At 43.7% G+C, this 20896-nt stretch overlaps 1 protein-coding gene across 1 annotated transcript in view; it reads left to right on the top strand.

The window, feature by feature from the left end:
- Positions 1-17264, top strand: part of C7H3orf20 (chromosome 7 C3orf20 homolog) — a 49703-nt gene extending 32439 nt beyond the window's left edge. The window contains exons 14-16 of the mRNA XM_073354737.1: positions 2136-2278; positions 14187-14312; positions 17138-17264. Of these exons, the coding sequence (XP_073210838.1) occupies positions 2136-2278; positions 14187-14312; positions 17138-17264 (396 nt within the window). The remainder of the gene's footprint in view (positions 1-2135; positions 2279-14186; positions 14313-17137) is intronic.
- Positions 17265-20896: the final 3632 nt, after the last annotated feature.

Below are 20896 nucleotides of genomic sequence, written 5' to 3'. Positions count from 1 at the left end.
CTATATTAAGATTTCATATGGATCAGGTATATATCTATTCATTGCAAATCCTGAACGACACAAAAGCTGCTGCAGAATGTATCCTGCTGTAAGTAGAAGGTGGAAGTTGAAGGACCATGCTGTGCCTAGCAGGAGGCTCAGCCCAGGAGAGGTGGGTGCAAAGGTAGCTTTGTGATAACTCTTCACCTCTGATATTCCAGGCTACTTTGAGGATAGGGATTTGGCCCCCAATGTAAGCTAGAGCGGATCCTAAGGCTGCTCTAACTGATGGTAGTTGCCATCAGCCACCGCTAGGCTGTTCTGTATTCCACAACAAATGAAGTACTCTGTACTCTAGGCACTTCTCCCTTCCTGCCCTCAGCCAGCCCCTTGTGCTGGGGGCTGCACGGGAGTGCTCTAGGACTACCTATGTCACCCCCTTCCTGGGGGAATTCTCCACAGGCCCATTTCACCCCTTTTTGACACATATACATCACAGGAGTGGCATGAAGAAACGGCAGAGAGGGCCAGAAGACTCCCTGTAGTAGAGACTGATGAACCTCAGCAGACTCAGAGGTTCAGCTTGGGTTTATACCGAAGAATTTAGAACCCAGATTTGCAGAAAGTTGCAAATCTGGGCCCAGCTTTGGACTGATTTCTGAGCTAGAGTAGAAAAACCAGGAAGCTCTGGATTCACATGGTTTCTAACTAGGGATCAGACCATGCAATGTAAGCAGAAGTACCCATTACTAAAAAGGTTACCCACAATCCCCGGTTACCTGGAGGTTTCAGTTAAAATGGTCAGCAGTGAAACAGTTACGTTTCAGAGTTAACTTGTCATTGATTAAAAAGGGTGAAATGTTCATGTATATTTTTTGTGAAAAATACATCCCATTTTTCATCTAGCTCTAGAGCTGCTTGAAAACATTCACATTTTGATTTTTTCTCCAGTTAAATTGATGAATTTTTGCAAAAGTTTTTCTACAAAATCTTGCTGTTTTTCAGTTGGCTGCATTTTCATCCCAACCCAGGAAAAACACAGCTGTTTCCAGTGGGTATCAGTTTGAGCATTTGGGTTCATTTGGCCTTAAATTCCAGGGGAAGGGGTTAATAAACCCACACAGACTGAAACAAATGATCAAAAGAAAATGTAAATAACCCTTAATTTTTGCACAAACTCTAGTGCTTCCTTGATCCTCTGATCTGCAAGATTAGGCTTGAGGTCTCAAGAAAACAGGGCCCAGGAGGTACCTGATATCATATAAACAGCATCCATCTTGAATGTTCATGCTTCTGTTTCTATTCCTAGCCAGCACTTATAAGTAAAGTGAGGCATGCAAATGGAAAAAAGTTGTCATGTATTGACACACTTACATCACCAGCTTCACATTAGTCCCATGTACACGTCAATTAATTGCTCAGCCATCCTCTCCTCCAGCCTCTGTGATGCTTACAACCGCTGTTCCAGAGGAAGAAGAGGGAATGTTTTGAGATTTGAGGTTGGCTCAAACAAAACTCATTGGGTGTAAACCCAGCACAAATCAGAACCTACAATGTTTCCCCCCAAAAAAACTCCTGACCAGGAAACCACCAAACTCTGCCCAGCTCTACGACCTTGAATAGCTTCAGAATTCATGCAGCCATACGTATGTTACGCTCACATCCAGGGCAGGCTCTAGGTTTTTTGCCACCTCAAGCAAAAAAAAAAAAGGGATGGCCAGAATGCTGCCCCTGGAATTGTGCCACCCCAAGCACGTGCTTGCTTTGCTGGTGCCTAGAGCTGGTCCTGCTCTCGATCAATCTACCCTACTCTATTCCTAAAGCACAGTGTAGCGTCTAGTTGTCACTAATGTCCAGCGGGTTCATAGAAACATTGCCGGCAAAAGGGCTTTCACAGTGTGGAGGACAGTCCCATACTTTTCCACTCCAAAAGTAAGTTGAATTCCAGTCAGCACTGATGGTGTTAACTGCTCTGAAGGCAGAAAGTGTGTTTGCAGCACTCAGAGGCCCTAACCACTGGGTGAAAACATCTAAGAGTCCTGTGCAAAACAGGAAAAGGAAGCCATTTGGCCCAAGCTTTCACGCTTGGTTTTATTTTTTTTTTATGGTAAAGCGGGTTTTTTTCCTCTTTCTTCTTCCTGCCTGTTTGTCAACAGATGTACGCTGGAGGGAAGCTGCTCTTCGGGGGCTGTGTTTTCAACGGATATGGCTGCAGCAAGAAGGACCTGCTGAAACAGATCGGCCAAGCTCGCCTCGACTGCAAGATGGGTCACTTCCTGCCAGAGAGTTTCAAATTTAGGTAAAGCAGGAAATGCGGGGAAGGGGGCCCCATGTCACACTGAGGTCTGTTTGTGACATGAACCTGGCTAACTAGGCGAAATCGAGGGGGCTGTGATAAGGAGCGTGGGGGCATTGATAAGGTCATTATCGGCCATTCCAGTTAATAAACAGCATGAACGGAAAAAATAATGGAAGAAAAAAAGTAGGATCAAGTGGAATATTCTTCCCTCACGTGTTTCTGGAAGCTCCTTAATTCAGAGCACTGTGACTCGATAGAGGCATAACTAAGAGCTTGATCAATCACCCCTACTATGTGGGCATGCCCAGAGCACAGACACAACTCCCTAAGATCTGGCCTAGCATGTACTAGGAGGGATGTGGAGGAGATGTAGCCATGCTGTTACATTTCAGTTAACAAAGTCAGTGGGCTGCCTTACAAATTTGTGGTGAGCTTTTCAAAGCCAATTGGATTTAATCACAACTGAACATCTCCATCTTGATTGCCTGAGATTTCATTTCAACAACCCCTTACTCCTGCCAACTAAGCCTGCCATCAAGACACAGATATTTTGCCACACTGAAGTGTTCACCTGTATTCTGGTATTTGAGGGTTTCCTTATCTTTGGAATGGGAATCTGTTCAATTTAGTTACTGCTGGGAGTCAAACTGAAGTTTTTAATGGCCCGCCACTATTCTGCGGGAAGCTATATCTTAACTGAGATCTATCCCCCTTGTAGTTCAGAGACATAGCTGAACTATACGACAGGTAGGGCATGTCTCCAGTGAGAATTTAATTCACATTAAGGTAGGGTGTGAATTTAACGCAAAATAATTATTCCGTATTAACTCCATGTGTGGATGCTCTTATTCCAGAAGAATTCTGAATTAAACTGATTTGGAATAAGGCACTTTCATTCCAGAATAAGGGCATCCACACAAGGAGTTATTCAGGAATAGATATTCCAAAATAATTCCCTGTGTAGACAAGCCCTTAAACTCTCCCATACTTCAAGGTGTATCTCTTAGGTAGGGAGATGCATTTATTGGACTCACCTTGAGACATTTACTACTATGCGTATATTTTCACATTCATTTCGCAGGTTTTTCCCCCTGTATATCTGAAGAATATATATATATATTAAATGTAGCCCTTAAATTGTAACCAGCAGGCAGTTATCTACTTCACTGCACCACTCTGGCCTCTGTGCTCTAGCCATGGTGTTTTAGTGATCCACGGAGGTCCCAAGGGAACTGCTTGGCACATGCAAGCTGCATCAGGTGTGTGCTTGTTTGCCCAATTTACATGACATATTAGATGCCAAGGAAATGGCAGTTTTATCACTTAATTCAAAGCCAGATATACAGGCAGGATGGGAACCTAGTTCCCTCAAGCACAGCCCAGGCCTTTGAGGGTGCTTCAGTATCAACACTCTTCTCCTCTCTGTTTTATAGCAAGGCTGGAGTCTGAGCTCCGGGACCTGACTCAAAGGTTTGGGTTGTGCTATTGAGTATCCTGACTTCAGTGTCTACAATCCAGATGCATAGAAGGATTTCCCTACTCTGAGCCCCTTTGATTTAAGAGGCAAATCCTGCTCCCCCTCTCCCACCCCACAGGCATAGAAAAATCCAGAGGTCATTTTGATCTAGCAAACAATAGCAGCGAAGCCCGGGCAGCATAGGCTGCACAAGCCTGCCTAGGACCCTGGCTATGTACTCAAGCAGCTATCAATCTGATTTTCAATGAGATTTGTGCTCCTGAGTCAGGGTTTGTCTACAGGGGACAACCAGGAAAGTTAATCCAAATCAACGAAAGGTGTGAATTTGAAGTGGGCTAGTCAAACCGCATTAAGATCTTGTACAGATGCTGTTATTCAGAATTAAAGTGGCCTTAATTCAGTTTATCTTAATTCACTTCCAAACCGAATGTCCACACATGCTGCAGTCACACCTCTGGTTACAGTGGGCACATGTCTACTTTTGAAAATCCCATTCTAAATCCAATTAAATGGCTGCACAAAAGGTGCGCAAGGCAAATCAAAACCACAGCTCGGCTATAACTAAAATAAAATAAATGAAATCTACGATAAAGAAATAAATATACAAATGAATCAAATAAACGCAATATTCAAGAGGTAACAGCCTACTTGAACTGGGAGGCATCATGGCCCAATGGATAGGACCTGTACTGCTAATGCAGAGATCTCAATACTAGTTCCCACTCTGCCACTCTCTTAATGTGTGACCCTGGGCAAGTCACAAGGTAGCTTTTCAAAAGCAGCTAATGGATTTAGGCGCCCAATTACTTTCAGTGAGATGTCTGCTCCATAAAATCCCCATGTGTAAAATGATGACAATAATGCTGAATCACCTTTGTAAAGCACTTACAGATTCCAGAGGAAAAGCATTAAACATTAGCTGTTATTTAAAATGGGTAACTCCAAATAAACGCCTTTCCAGTGCTTTAAGGGGATATCTCATGCTGTGCATGCCGGGAGCATTGGTCTGTAAACTAGCAATGAGAGGTACATGCCAAGATTCCATCCACAATCGCTGCACTATGCCAAACTGGATGCCCCAAAGAGCACATCTAGCATTCAAAGGGTTAATTGGTGCTGCGTGTTGGGAGTTTATTAGGCCAGATGAGAAAATCCTTAGCTGCACGTATGATATAGGAAGGGTATGAACTCATTTGCAGTCTCTTACAGTAACCCTTCCCCACCGCTGACTAATGCCTGTTCGTTCCTGTGGTATGTAATGTTCTCTACCGTCATGTTCATGGAGGCCGAAGTTATTTTTAATGCAGCTGTAATATGGGTAGCAAAAATATCCAGGAATAGTGTTAACTTGTTTTCTTTTTCACTTTAATCTTGCTGCTCTTGGACAGGAAACACAGACTACACTGTGTACTGGAACCTGTCTCCTGAGTGTAGTAGACTGATACAGCAAGGGTGATTGACCCTTTCACTGCTGGGCACTAGTGGTTTGTTTGCAGGAGCTTTTATGCCTTTGAAGGACTAAGGTAATTGAAACCTCTGTAACTGCAGGTTCCCTTTGAAACACTGAAAAGGTCAGTGCACACACTCTCTTTCTTTCTCTTTCTTTGTTGTTCATCTTCTTTCTTGGCATCTTATATTTCTGATCTGTACTAAAATTTGAGGGCCAGATATTTTATTCAGTCCTTGCTCCAAGCAAAATTCCCATTGACTTCAACGGATGTTTGTCTGAGTAAGGACATCAGGTTTAGGAAGACATTTTCTCTTTGGGCAGGTTATTCCATAACTGTTTTCTATGAGGTTTCCTGCACCTTCCTCCAAACCATCTGATGTTGCCCATCACCGGAGACATAATATTGGATTAGATGGACCTTGGGTCTGATGTGATATGGCAGTTCCTATGTTACTGTGAATATAACATAGAAAATCCTGCAGGTTCTATATTGGGGTCTCAAAGTCCCAGCCCGTGGGCCATCTGCGGCCCAAGAACCTCCGTACTGCAGCCCACGGAAACTTTTTAAAAAGTTATTTCATCCGGCCCCCATGGCTGCCAGCTGGGGGGAGGAGGGGCAGGAGGGGAGCGGGCAGGAGAGATTTGCATGCCCCTCCCCCCGGAGGAGAGACCCATGCAGCCACGCTGCTGGCTCTGTCTGCTGCAGGTGCTGCTCCCCCTTCCCCCCACCACAGCTCCCATCGGCCGGGGGAGAGGGACAGAGGTATCATAACTAGTCGCTGGGCAGAGTCAGCCATGGAGGCAGCGTCACTAGTCGCCGGGCAGAGTCAGCCAGGACTGCGTGAGGCCAAGGGAGCGAAGTGACCTTATTGGCCCGCTGGGAGGATTTGAGGACTGGCACTGACCCTAAGGTAAACTAAGTTTGAGACCTCTGTTCTATATTGTATAGGGCTAAACTGACCAGCCCTTTTAAACCCAGGACCATAGACATTTTCCAGGCTGCTTACATGTAGTAGGAGTCACCACAAAGTGGCACGACTTTGCATGACCTCAAGGCAGACAGAGCAAGTTATCAAGTTTTGTCTGGGGACCATCATACTTTCACAGCGATTCTCACTGTGTGTTTGTGTATAAAGGTTTAATAAAATGCATTCTCAGAGCCGTGAGGAAAGCTGCTGACCCAAAGCATGCACATTCTGCAAACCCCCTCTCTAAAGGAGGAGAGCTCAGTGCAGCCAACTCTGGAGCCAATCAGTGCTGCTTGGCTGTATGACTTGGGGGTGGGGGTGATGGTCAGTTAAGAATAACACAAAGCGCTCGGGTCCAAATCCGTCCCTGCTCTATGTCCATTCATGTCAACGGGCCTAAACCTGGGGTAGATTTGGCCCCATTTGTCCTCCGGGTCTGAGTGTGCTCCCAGCCCTTGGCATTTGAAATGGATTTGGGAGCTTACATGTGAGGCTGTGTGCACTGTGGAGGGAAATGGGGGGCCAGCCCGATAGTCTTAAAATAAAGGCACAGGATAGATTAAATTACGTTAAAAAGATGGTAGAGGAACCTCATCTGGATGGACTTTTCAATCACAGCCAGGCACTAACCAAGTGCAATGAGGCTCAGATGTCTGGGGGGGAGGGTGTCTGTGCAGAAGGCACAATGATGGCACAAGACTCAGGTATATCTGGGGGCTGTTGTATCCCAGTGAGTGACCTGCAGTAGCGTTGTTTGCTGTATTTCAGACCATACCATGTTTCACACAGCCCCAGGGCAGAACACTAAAGAGCCCCAGACAGTCCCATGTTGCAGCACTGCATCCCCTTGGAGTGGGGCATTAGCATGCTGATAACAAGATGTCTCCGTGCGATGGGGACGGCAGAGCTGTAGGAATCAGGAAGCCATTTTACGTCACCGGGGCTTGTCCGTGATCTTACACTCGGACTGACGGATGAGGCTGAGATAAGGGAGGAAGCAGAGAAACATTGCATCGTGGCTGCAAGCATTCATTCTCCCTGCAGAATGTGACGAATGGGGAGGAAGGACGGGTGGGATAGTGAGGTGGAATGTGGCTCCTCCTCACCCAACCTCTCCCATGGTCATAAATAGATTGGATCACAAAAAACGAGAGTGAGGATCAACTGTTTGTTCCTAAGGGCTTCCACCTTCCCTTCTGCTGGTCTGAAGCCAGGAGTTTGTAGTGTGGAAAATGTAGACATGTAAGGCAAAATTTTCCCTCCTGCCTCAGCTGTGGACACCTGATCTGCAGCATGGTGTAGAGACTACAGCAGACGCAGGTGAGACAGGGAAGAGGGCTCAGCCAATGGCGAGTCTTTTAGCTGTCAGACTGGAGAAGAAAGCACAGATTGGCTAGATGCTGCGGTGGAAGAACGAATAGGGTTTGGTGACAGCCTAGAGGTGCGAGTGATATGAACAGGGCTAAATCTGATAGCAGTGCCCTTCCAAACATGGGTAATGGGATGGAGGATGGCACATCTGGTGATGAAGAAAGGAGACAGTGGAGGAGTTCAGTTCCAGTTTTGCTGAAGTTGACTTGGTAGTGGGAGTAATTGGAGATGTGGGACCATGCAGAAGGGGAGAGGTCAGGGCCATCAAGTTGTACATGAACCCAATAATTAGAACATGGCTTGTCATAGACAAGACAAGAACAAGGGCTGCAGTCAATGGCTGGAGTCTCCCAAGGATTTAACACAGGTCAGTGGTGGTGTGTTTTTACAAAACAAACAAGAAAACAGAACCATGCTACCAAGTTCAGCCAGTAACAGGAAAGCACCACAGCTGTGTTCTCTTCTGGGCGTGCCATTGTGAACTGCCTGGGGTGTGGGCAAGAAAATAAGCCAAAGGCTTGTGTAATAGGATGCATTCAACATAGAAAAGGAATGCTAGAAAGTGGCAAAAAAAAGGAAAACCTATCAGTCTGAAGGACAGTGAGACAAATCTCTGGCACTGAGTTTTCAGGAAAGGTCAAAGGTAGTGGAATGTTTATGAAACGTTTCAAGACAGGTCCATATCCCACCCCACCTGCTTGGATTCCTAAGAAGTCATAGCAAGCGATCAATATTTGTCTTGTTGAAACAAGTCAGAGAGTGGGAGTAAGAAGAAGGTGAATACATCATGGCTTTGTCATAAGACAAATAGACAATCTAAGACAGAATCGCGCTTCCTAGAGTACTGGCCATTTAGTAGTAATTATTTTAAAGGCTCAGCATGACAGCAGCAAAATATGCAGAAGTCATAAGATTTGCTCAGCTGCTTTAAGAGTCTGAGGTCCCTGCTGTTTCTCAGTGCTATTCCTATTAGTTTTTATTAGCACTAAGAATATTGCAATAGTGTTGCTATTGCATTGAATGCACCTACAGTGAAATTTATCCCAGGACAGGGTATGCAGAAAACAATACAAGACTGTGTCTCGGGCAAACACAGGTGCCTTAAACCCCACAGAGACTAAGGAACTGGGTTATCCAGTTAATGTTTCAGGTAGTGATGGATTATGCATTGCACATTTATCGTAAGTAAAGTCCCTGAGTTTTTGCTGGTCTGCATAATCGGCTGTAATAAATTATCAAAGAGCCAGTCGCTCCCAGTCCTAAACTGCATTAATGCTTGTGCAGTCCGTCAATGTCTCTGTCCATTGCTGTGAATAATTGAGTGCAGTGACATAGGCTGGAACTTTGCTAATAGTTAAAATGCTTTCAAATTAAAGCGAGTAATGGAGGGAACAAAGAAGACTGACTGCAAACCATGTCCATAGGTGGGTCATTTGGAGCTTTATTCCTGTTGCTGGAAGTTCGAATAGCCCTCCATATACATTCCCCAACTTTCTGACATCCCCCAAAATCAAACCAAAACAACTTCTGCTTTGTAAAGGCTCTTGGATAAAGCCAATGTTGATTTGATCCCAGCTTTTCTTTTCTTCTGACATTCATTTTCGTATTGCATTTCTTTACTGTTGCTTCCATTCTTCAGTGTTCTGGAGGAAACTTTCAAAGCACCATACAGGAGAATCCTGAGAATGATGTTACTTCAAGCATTAATTTTGTGGGAATATTCCCTGAAAAGCACAGCCCACTGAAAACTGAATCCAGGTCTTTAGAGAACTTGAGTTCTGACTGATCTTAGTGCTTAAAACCACAGGAAATCCTCTCCCATAGTATGTAACCACAGAGCAATTTCTTGCTCAGGCAAATACCAGATGGCAAGAGTCCATGCTGGCATGAAGGATTTCCTCAGCTTTATAACACTTTATAGGATGCTTTTCATTCATGGCTTTCAAAGCACTTTACTCCACTAAGAAAGTGTCATCTCCCTTCTTCAGGGAAACTGCAGTGTAAAGAGATTTAGTACGGTTGGCCAAAAATGTTCTGTCAAAACTGTTTTTCGATGGAAAATTTGTTTTTTGACAGAATAAACCTTTTGGTGAAGTGTCACCTTTCTCTGGAAATGTCTGATTTTTTTCATCAAACAGGTACCCCAAAACTGAAAAGTGTGTTGTTTTTGGCTGAAAACTGAATGGAGTTTAGTTGCAACATGTCCCCATTCTTCTTCCTGGGCTGGGCTCTTCAGCTAAACTTCATCTTCTGTGATGCACTGTGGCCATGGGCCTTACCTGATGTACTGCCTTCCCTCGAGCAAAGGGTGTGATTCATCATGAGAAATGTAGTCGGATCAGGGAGCCTGGCCTATAGAGGAGAATGGGAGCATGGGACACCCAAACTGTAACTCTCATGAGGCACAGCCCCTGCATTTCCACACTGAATATTTCATTTTCCATCTGAAAGATTTTGATTTTTGGCCAAAAAGTCAAAATTTTCAGCAGAACTGAAACAGTTCTGCTCCAACCTCCTCCAATAGTTCCAACCAGTTCTATTACCAAGTGACTTTCCCAAGCCCAGTCAGGGGCAAATCTGTGAACAAAGCCTAGATCTCCTGTCTCCCAGTCCTTTGTCTTCGCCTCTCAATCACAGTGCCTCCAACTTCTGAATAGTGTGGACATTGTTAGAAGGAACAGAAAAAGAAGATGTAAAAGACTGCTAATTGCTCCCCACACTCTGGCATTGGTAATAAACAGGTCATATAGAATGTGCCTGTCTGAGCCAAATGGGCAGCCTCTGCCCACTGCTCTGAAAGCAGGGTTACAGCTGACCATTTAAAATGTGTATCAGACTTGCTGATCCATCAGCCTCCTTTTTGCAGTATCCCCATAAATCTCCTGAGGTACAGTCACCCTCGCACACAATATGATCATTGACACAGTCGGTGCAGTTAGCTGGAAAGACCCAGTACTAATGTTAATAAAAATTCTGACAAGAATAATGAAAAACCTGCCAGTTGCAATACAAAATATTGCTCTTCTGGGAAATTAAAGGTTTTATTCTATGGTGGTATCCATGACGTATACCCACCTACACCCATGTTGCACAGGAAGACAACAGCAAAACCCTAAAGCCTATGTGAATACATTTTCCCCAACCTGGGACTCAGTTTAACCGTGCCCATGTTGACAGAAATCGCCATGGCTAAGCATCTCATTACACTACGCCCAAGATACCATCAGTATCTAAATAACAGGCCACGGCAGCTGGAGCACTGGAAATTGAAGCTGTTACCTCTTAATTGGAAAGGGCAGCAGCTCCAAGGCATGGTCTCACCTGTGGACGGCTGGCTCTCCTTGGATAGAAGCAATTTCTGTTGCTTGAGCGGCAAGTCCCTTTATGGATACTTCAACGAGAAATCTCATTTTGTTTTATCAGGAACAATCCAAGATAAAATGAGGCAAGTAGTGAAAAATAAAGCCCAAAGCATTTCCACCCTTAATGTCAGAGATCCTCCATCAAGCTGTGATTTTCCACAATCTATCCTGCAAAACAGCATGTGATAACTATATCAGGTCACTGAAAAATGGGACTAAACTTTCAATATCTTCCTCCCAGGGATCTCATAAAGCAGGCTGATTGGGACACCGCTCAATGAATGTGCCTCCCTTGGCACTGCCATTGTATTACATAGCTGAGGCCATTGATATGATGTTATATACTGAGGGCACTTTGCTAGCGTCTAGCTCTCCAAATGTGGTACAGAGTCTCCTTTGACATGTGTTCCTCATCAATTTCAGTTGCAACTCTGCAGTCCCTCTCTCTTGCCCCATACACCAGAATCTGTCTATATACATGCTGAGATGATACCACAGTGGAAGGTGCCTTAGAAAAACCTCAGCTAGATGGGTCACAGTGACCTTGGGTATAGCGAAACTCCACTTGTGGCAAAGTAGAATGAAAGCCCTGACTTATTTCAATGCATTGTAGTGTGCAGACATCTACTTATAGCTGGATGAGACCTCCGCCTGCCATGTAAGTCTTCTGTGTGAGCCCTGTCCTGAAAAAGTGAGCAAACCCCAGTTAAAGGAGTAGCATGAAAATGTGCTAAAGCACAGCAGAGCTGAAGGGATGGATCGTCATCCCAATGTCGATCATAGGGCCTGGTATACGTGTCCAGCCAGCTCGCTGATGGCTAGTGCTGGGTGTTAGGCTATGGGAGTCTAATACTGAGTGCGTGATACTTTAGAGAGGCAAATGACTAAATGTCCTGCCCTGTGAAGATTATACTCTATATAGGCATGGGTGCAGTTCTCGTCTGTCCCCTCCATAAGGTAGATCCATATTGTCTTTGGACCACGTGGCCATTTCTCATTCATTGCCATTTCTCATTCATTTCTCCCCGCTCCATTTCCCTGGAAGGAGACAGCATGGCTATCACCTTCCCAGCATGCAGAGTGGGTGTACTGTTTCCCAAATAGGTTCTCTGCTGCTTTGCTCCCCTTCCCTCCCCAAGCCAATAGAAACACATCACTTCCACTGTTTTAGGCCCTTATGTGCCCATTTAAAATTCCTGATGATTTCACCCTATAAAGAGGGTTCACGTGTGCATGGGTCTGTGACTGTCCATATTTACCATAGCATATAATTTTTTAATGATTTGTGTTTAGCTACAAATGGTTTGGGTAAGCTACAGCGAGTGTCCAGATCATGGACAACAGAGCTAAGACCCATGAAGTCCTGTAACGCAGCCAGCCTAATTGCTGATACAGGGTGCTGCCTACGAGAAGTTGTCAGTGCAGTCTTTACTTGGGCAAAGTTTGATGCCTATGATCCAGATGGTCTGTTTCAAGTACTAGTGCTAAACTGTACATCAGGAACCTGCTGGGATTGTGAGTAATCAGGCTTATGAATTAATTTAGCTAGGAAAAAATAAACGACGCAAAGTAAGAACCTATTAGAAGGGAATTGCAGGTATGCATTCTCCCTTAACAAGAGAATGCGATCACAGGTGTATTTCATAATGGACTCTGCTCATCACTTCATTACACAAAAGCTATCAGCCCCATTTAGTGTAATGAAGTTTCACTATTCACTTCACCCTTTAGCAGCCCTCTGGAAATTCGGTTTCTTGTAAAGCCGTGTGCTTTATCTGGGGGCTAGCAAGGGTATAAAGAAGTAGTTAGGAAAAATGCATTTTAAAGGGAAATTGTTAAGCTTAATGAGCCCCAAACTTGACTTTTGTCTCATTTTGTTCTCTTTGATTCTTACATGTGATTCTCTCTCCCCCCCCCCAATGCTCTCTTTTCTATAAACAGTGCTAGCTACCCCGTCCTAAAATCTATCACACCACCACAGTAACCCTAGGACCACAAACTACTGGCCCTGGCTTAGTTCTCATGAGTCACACTGCAAAAATTAACTAAAGTCTAGCACTTATAAGCAGCCCTCCTTATCAGCACAGATCTGAAAGTGATTTACAAGGACGAATAAACATAATTGTCTCCATTTTTCAGGTGTTCAGAGAGGTTTACCTTTGCTAATACGGTGAGATAGTGGCACAGCTGGGAATAGGACCCAAATCTTCAGGCACCACAGAACGATGGTGTCTCCCACACAAGCCACTGTGAGCGTCTAGGGGGAATTCGAAATGGGTGGTAAGGTTTTAGTTCCAGCTTGCAAGGAGCGGTTATAAGGAACAGTGTGTTTGTTTTCATTTTAAATAATGTCGCATTTAAAGACCATTCGCTTATTCTGGGACATGATTCCACCTACAGCTCTGTGAGCATTCAGGACAAACTTTGGATCATTTCCACCAGTGAATATGTTGCTTCACTGGGAACAAGGCAACATATCAACTTGGGCGAAAGCTTTCTTTTTTCCCTTTCGATTCCACGCAGCAAATTTTTGCCATTTTCCATGGTGAAGCCCAGTTTTGTTTAACAAATTGGCAGAGATTTAATCTCCCTCACTTTTATAGAAACCAGATAGAGAGTGGGCAAGATTCAGAACTGGTGTAACTGGGTGCAACAAGAACAATGCTGGAGTAAATGGTGTGTACGTGGACACACTAACTCTGAATTTTACTGCTACCATTTATATGACAGTAGCATCTGCAGGCCCCAACTGAGATCAAGGTCCCATTGTGGTAAGTGCAGTACAAACACAGAGTAAGACATAATCCCTGTCCCAAATTGCTTACAGTCCAAATACACAAGACAGACAAAGGGTAGGATGGGAAACAGGGTCAGAGAGAGGTGACGTGACTTGCCCGAGATCACACAGCTAGTCAGTGGTAGAGCTGGGAATAAAATTCAGCTTTCCTGATTCCCAGTCCAGTGTTCTGTCTACCAGACCATGTTGCCCTTCTCCATTTGGCTATTGATGGAATTCAGAAAAGGGCTAGATAATTTTAGATCCAATATTTAGTGGCTGTTTAGGCTTAGGTAATAACAGTTATAAAAACTCATTCTTCAGGATGTAAGATGATGATCTTGTGGTCAAGGCAGCAGACTCTGGATTCTGCTCCTGGCTTTGCCCTAGACTTCCTGTGTTCAGGTCTGGACGTGTGGTTCTGGCTCTCCACTGGCAATGCTGAACAGATGCTCTTGAAATGCTAATCGGCATTACCGAATGCAATTCTTTTTGTCTTTGCAGTTCTATCCCTGTGGAGGACCCTGACCAGGACAAATTGAATAGCCAACAAGATTCAGTGGAGACAACTAGTGAAGAGCCTTCTTTAGTGCCCAAGGGGAAAGATACTCCCCGCTCAAAGCTAAAGATGTAAGTCCAGGGAAGGCTGTCCCAGGGAAGGCTGCCCCTGAAAAAGCCAGGAATTAGCTGAAACATCTGCAGGTGTTCCCTATTAGCTGCCCTCGGTTAAAAACTTTTTTTAAATCAAGGGTTTGGTCTTTAGAGAAAAAAGAGGCATGGGAGTGACTTATTTTGCAGGCCTCCTGGGCTTTCTGCTAGCTCCTCTCTAACCCTGATTGTAAACGACATCTTTTTTTAAAATTGGTGCAGAGAGAAGCTAAGGAAAGGATTGGTGTCTTTTTAGCTTAGGATGCCATTTCTCTCCCTCCACTCAGGAGACAACTTGCTGCAGCGGGAGTGGCGAGTTTAATGGAAAAGGTGACTCTGTGTAATCTGACCTTTCCTTAAAAGTGCTGTAGGGAATGTGGTGATGCACAGAGATCCTCAGGAAAACATGTCATTTGTTTTTGTGCCTGCATCCCCTATGTTAGTGAAGAGGAACTTTTAAACACTCCTTGTTTGGACTGAGGAGGGACTAGATGGGGGTCTCTCCTCTGCCTCACCCTTCACCCACTGATTCCATTTGGATCTCATGCCACCGTGTGATACCTCTTGGTAGCTGCTGACTTTAGCACAGTGACCATGGAACTGAGCTCAAGTCAGTAGAAGATTTGCTTGTGAGAGGCATCATATACATATGAGAGTTTTGGAAGGACAAAGCTGTATTCTGCCACTGGGCTCAGTTATGCCCTCACTTGCTCTCATTGAAGTCAATGGGGTTGCGTTGCATGAAGAACTGGGTTCTTTGATTTCATGGTACTTTCAGCACCTAAACATGGGCTTCAACCATGTTACCTAAAGGAGAACCCTTCTAGTTGTGAAATAGTAGGAGGTTCCATAATCACTAGAACTAACCAGTGGAGTGAGACATTATCTCGTGCATTAGGCCAGTGAATTATCTCAGATACTATGATGATGTGCACCCTAGAATTGTGATGGCTGGTACTGATGACAGGGTGGATGTGGGGATCAGTTATGGCTGATGAAGTTTTTCCCACTATTTCAAAGGTGCTGAATGCTCTGACAAGCTATCTTGGTGTTCCAAATTAATTTTCCATCAGTGGCTTCCATAACTATGATTGCCCAAATTCAAGTCAACCCAAAATTTGTTTTATTTGCAGTCTCAACATAATTTCCATACCTGTCCATCACTCAGCTGCCTCAGCATTTAGCATAAATGATATGTTCTGCTTAGGAGAAGCCCAGCAGTGGAGTTAACAAGGGGTAAAACAGGTCAGGTGTGAGGCACACTGGCAGACCGGTGTAGAGTTCTGAAGATTGCAACAGGGGATATGTGGGGCTATGTGCCATGATGCTGAGATGCATTTACCGAGCTATGGGTGGGGGAGGAGAGCCTGCGCAGAAGTGGAGGAGGCCCCTTGGTCCTGTACTTCAGCTGACCAGGACATCGCCTCTTAGATGTTGGACTCTTAGATTTTCTTGTTCTGATGAGTCAGCACTGATTACATCAGTCAAGTTACTGTAGTCAGTATTAAAATAGGACTGACCAACAGACTGGACATTCACTCCCGGGGAATTTAAAAACATGCTTTTCTAAAAGGAATAAAATAGCATTGTCTTGTGGAAAGCCACTTGCAAATTAATTCTTTTTAAATTAATGACACAGTTTTTTAGTACTTCCACAATAAGGGGGAGAAGGGAATCTGATTTTGTGCCTCTGAAGCCCTTAATAAGTTAAGTGATGTGTCTAGAGAAACATCCCCCTCATCTGTAGAGTTCAAGTTTTAGAGGAGTGCTGTCTAAACTTTTAGGCACCCTAAATATGTAGAACTTTTTGCAATCATCATAATCCTTGGTAAGGGCGAGAAATTGTTTAGAGTGGCCCATAGGATTTAACGAGGAGCAGTGGGAGGAAACTGAAAAAATAACATGTAGGGTGATTATTAGTAAAAGTATCTTCACAGTGAGGTCTCAGGCTGTAGGATAATATGCCTGGGATAGAAACTCCATCCCTCAAGTTGTTTAGAACTAGCCTAGACAAAGCAATTGACTGTACACTCCAGAAAATGGTTCTGGATGGACAGGTGAATATTATCACACAGTAGGCCACTCCCAACTCTAAATTTCTGTGGGTCAGATTCCACTCTGACATATACCTGTGAATCTCCCACTGGACACAATGGGAATCTGCCCATGAATATACATAAAAAGGACAGAATGTAGCCCAAAGAACCTATCAAAGCGTAAAATGAGACCTTAGATAGAGGCTGAATTCTGCTCTAAGGGCATGTCTACACTGCCCTGCAGTTTGGACTGTGAAGGTGTGAATAGCAGCATGCACCAAAATGCTGCACTGTAACTCCCCCATGTGGATGCTGTGGGCTCAAATATACATATCCCTAGTTCACGCTAATGTCCTTCTCCTCAGTTGGGACTAATTGATTTGACAGGAGTTTCTTTGGTGTAACAGAGAGCTAAATTCAACCTTATGTTGCCGCTTTGGTTTGGTTTGTTGCACTTTGCTCCAACCCCCACAGTTAAGACTAATCTAGTCCTCTCCTGTTTTCTAATCAGAGCCCCAATGGGTGGAGTAGGAGTGTGGGGTCAGGTCAAATAAGACATAATTAGGACTGTCTTGGGCATTTAAATGAGTTAGCCCATTTCTGAGGAGGCTGTTTTAATAGGTATCATATCTTTATATTGCTGAACTGTGCTTTTCCTAACAGGGCTTTATTTTTCCCATATGAAATATTTAGGATCTGATTTATAGATACCTTCCCTCAAACTACAAGACAACTCAACCCCCTTTACCCTCTCTGTATTTTCCTTACTAGATTAAAGACTTTGACAGCCATAAAGTGCATCTTTTCAATGCAGCAGCAGCAGAAGCAGAAGAAAAACCAAAAATCTCAAATAGCACAAGCAAAAGACAGCAGAAGAACCAGTGAGGCTAGAAAATAGACACCCCAGGCATCTACTTCACACAGAGATACCTGTCCATAGCTACATCTTTCTAAACCTACTCTGCCATTTTGTCCAATCTGTTATATTTTGATTGTTAGTAACAGGAAATATTTACTTTTAAAATCTCAATATAAAATTGCAGTCAGCAAATGCTTCTTGGTTTGCTTGGTCTTGTTTTCCTCACTTAAAGAAGGTTCCTCCCCATGTACACTGACCCCAGTGCTTGCACAATGCCTGGAGAATTCGAGCTCGACAGAAGAACCAGAGAGAAACCAAATCATTGAGGATTCATGTGAACTAAGTGTCTGCTTTAACAAGTGTCCAAAGACATGCTAGAATGTCTTTGCAATGGAGGTAGGGGAATAAGCTAACACTGAACAAGTCCAGGTGAGCCAGGAACGTAGAGGAATCTCTGCAGTAAGCTTGTTGGAGTATCTGCATTTTCGAGGGCTTGCCATAAAGGTGCAAGAAGCAAAAAAGGGAGGATAACAGCCTGTTTAGATAATACTCTGGCAACCAGTATGATAGTACACTCAGTTCTATATGACTGGAGTGGCCCAGGACTGGGATAAACAAGAGATGCTGGCGAGCAGTACTGAGGTGCCCTGGCAGAGTTGTGAGAAGGGGGCTCTCCGAAATAACTAGGAGTAAAGCAGGTCAGGATAGAGGGATTTTGACAGAGCTGTGGGGGTGACCCTACAATTGGAAAGGAACTGATACAGGTCAGGATGAAGGCATATTGGCAAAGATACTTCAGTGCATCTCCAGGCAACCCCAACCAGTGGGCTCCTGCCATGTGGTGCTCTGGTCAGAATTTAAAGCTGCCACCCACCCCCTGAAATAGGATTCCAATCCAGTGCAACAGCCCCTGTGTCTGTAAGGAGGACATTTCACATCCCTTTGCCAGCAGGAGTGAATCTGCTCCATTGTCTGCAGATAAAAGAGGAAGGACATCAGGGAAGAGCTCCCAGCTGATTGGAGGTGGAGTTTATCTAACATTAAACACATAACAAAACTGCACTGGCATAATGCCCTTGTTTTTAAATACATATGGAGAGCTACCTACCAACGACATTTAACGAGAAAAGGTGGGTGAGGTAATATCTTTCACTGGACCAACTTCTGTTAGTCAGGGAGACAAGCTTCTGAGCTTATATGACCCTGAAGAAGAGTCTCTCTAATATCCTGGGACAGACCCAGCTACAACACAACTGCAGTGGTATTTAAGGCAGGCTTCTTTCCTCATCAGAACATATAGGTAGGCTTTTCTCCAGCATATTTAATCAAACTCACTTGGCTTCCAGGGGCACAGCAGTCTCAAAGAAGCCAGCTCAGAGTCAGCCACTGCAATAGCTGTAGATGCCAATGTTTCTTTAGCAATATTTGTTGTTTGCTTTTGATTGATACATTTGTTATCAACATCTGTCCAGACAATGAGTGGTAGAAAAATCTTGGCTCTTTAATTTAAGCACATAATCTGGCATGCACTTCAGCAATTGGCTTTGTATATGTATAAAAAAAAATCCACCCTCATCTCATCCTCTCACATCCTTTTGAGATGATACATATTTTTAGGGGTGTCCATCTCTCTTTGCCATCCCATGAGCTCTTGTCTTATTGAACTTGAATTGTCCAGTAGGTCATCACCAATTACACAGATTTGGATTTTCCTCTTGTATTAAAGTATCCCTTCAGGGCTCCCAACTATTGTCCATTTGTCTAGGAGCCAAAGGAGTAAGAGGGTATCCTCAAGCAGTGGGAGGCACCTCTACTTTAAAAGAAGGAATGGGTGAAACAAAATGAACATGATCACTGTCTAATTGTAAGAAAAGTAAAAGAGGTTAAGATTTTCATAAGCTAAGGGATTTAGATTTCAGAAGTCTTGAACAGATATTGTACCTTTGGGTCAGTTTGATTAATGAACCTAGCTGAATAGCAAAAATTGAAAATCATCTTGCAGTGAATGCATGTGCTGCAGACAGACAAATTCTGTATAAACTGCACACCCACCCATGTGGGGAATTGAGCCCAGAGCCTCAGCCTTAGTGCCAAAAAACACGGCCCTCTGCCACTTGAGATCTCCTTCGGCTAGTAGTAGTAGCAGAACTCTTACCTTGTCTCTGAGGCAGACACTGGAGATCAATATTTCTCATTCATTCATACACCCGTACAGAGTATTTCAATATTTCTTTCTTTCATCACATTTTTTAGTGTAACATTTTTCTGTCGACCATTAAGGACATCTGTCATTATATTTAAAGGGACATGACCACAATTCAGATTTTGGATTTTTAAACAGTGTTTTATACAAATTGGCTAACATACAGCAATTTGGATATCTCTGAAGTAATTTGGATATCTCTGTGTAAGTTGTAAATATTATCTAATGTAGTATACTAAGACCTAATCTGCTTAGAACATTTCTGTTTCATTTAAACATTCGCACACATCATTTGCAACTCAAAAGAGTATCAGAATTGCCTTAGGGCTGCTGAAAAACCTAAAAGTGAAACCGATTATGACTGGGAAATGAAATTGATCCACTTAGTTTTACTGTCCAAGTTAAATGAAGTGTAAGTGGGGGAGGTGCAGGAAGGAAACAATAACAGTGAAGAAAACAAATTAGAATTTTTAAAATTCTTTCATCTTTCTGTTACTGGTATCACAGATAAAGCTTTTTCTGTTACATTTCTAGGTCTAGAATTTGCCCTGATTTACACTGTAATTTCTGTTCTCATGATGTCCCTTTAATTTGTTCACTTAAAGGTAACTGAAAAAAGCTAATGACTAGAACTGGGTGTGAGTGCACTGCTAAAGCACAGATGCATGTGGTGGGGAGAGCGAGAGAGTTATGTGCTCCCCAGGAAAGGCCCCATCCTTACCAGTGCTGAGCACCTCCTGGAAGGTGCTGAATACCCTCAACTGCCTTGGCAAGTTGAGAATGCACAGCTCCTCACAGGATGGGGACCCAACCTTGAGTACTTGGGAGACACCTCTGTGTTTCAGTAATTGAAGGGGAGTCCAGGGCTGAAGAGTCTCCTCTGCCGGCAGCTTGTTGCGTTGATTTTATTCTTGACTTCATTTGATTATTTCCCTGTCGTGTTTTGTTAGTGTCAGCAAGGAAGAAAATCAGTGCCATGAACTATCCATCAGACTTACAAGTTGCCCTCCAAGCCATAATGCCTAATTATTATCCAGCTGCTACATGTATCCTGTGTGGATTGACAGTGCAGATGGGCACGAGAGTGAGATGTACTAAGCCATTGTCTGAAATGTGCTGTGACCTTTATTCCTTTGTTCACTTTTTTTCTTCTCTAGGAATAAAGATACCTCGGGAGCAAAACATGGATCTTTAAATAGCACAAAGGGTACAAATAAAAAGCCCCTGCCATGAGAAATGTGCTTGCCAAAAGAGCTTGTGAAGAGTGCACATTGCAACCATAGCGATCATGGATTAGAGTGCTGACCTTTTAAATGATAATATTCTATCAGCATAACATGAAGTACAGCTGGGATGTCAGGGTTGCATTCCCATTATTGTTCCTTATTATGAAGCATATAATAATGTGTTGAACTAACATAGCACCTTTCAGCTGAGGATCGTGAAGCAATTTAGAAATAATTATTAG

Source organism: Lepidochelys kempii, chromosome 7 (assembly GCF_965140285.1).
Source record: "Lepidochelys kempii isolate rLepKem1 chromosome 7, rLepKem1.hap1, whole genome shotgun sequence".
Lineage (NCBI taxonomy): Eukaryota > Metazoa > Chordata > Testudines > Cheloniidae > Lepidochelys > Lepidochelys kempii.
Note: the sequence above shows the minus strand (reverse complement) of the source record. Positions and strands in the feature narration are given on the sequence as shown.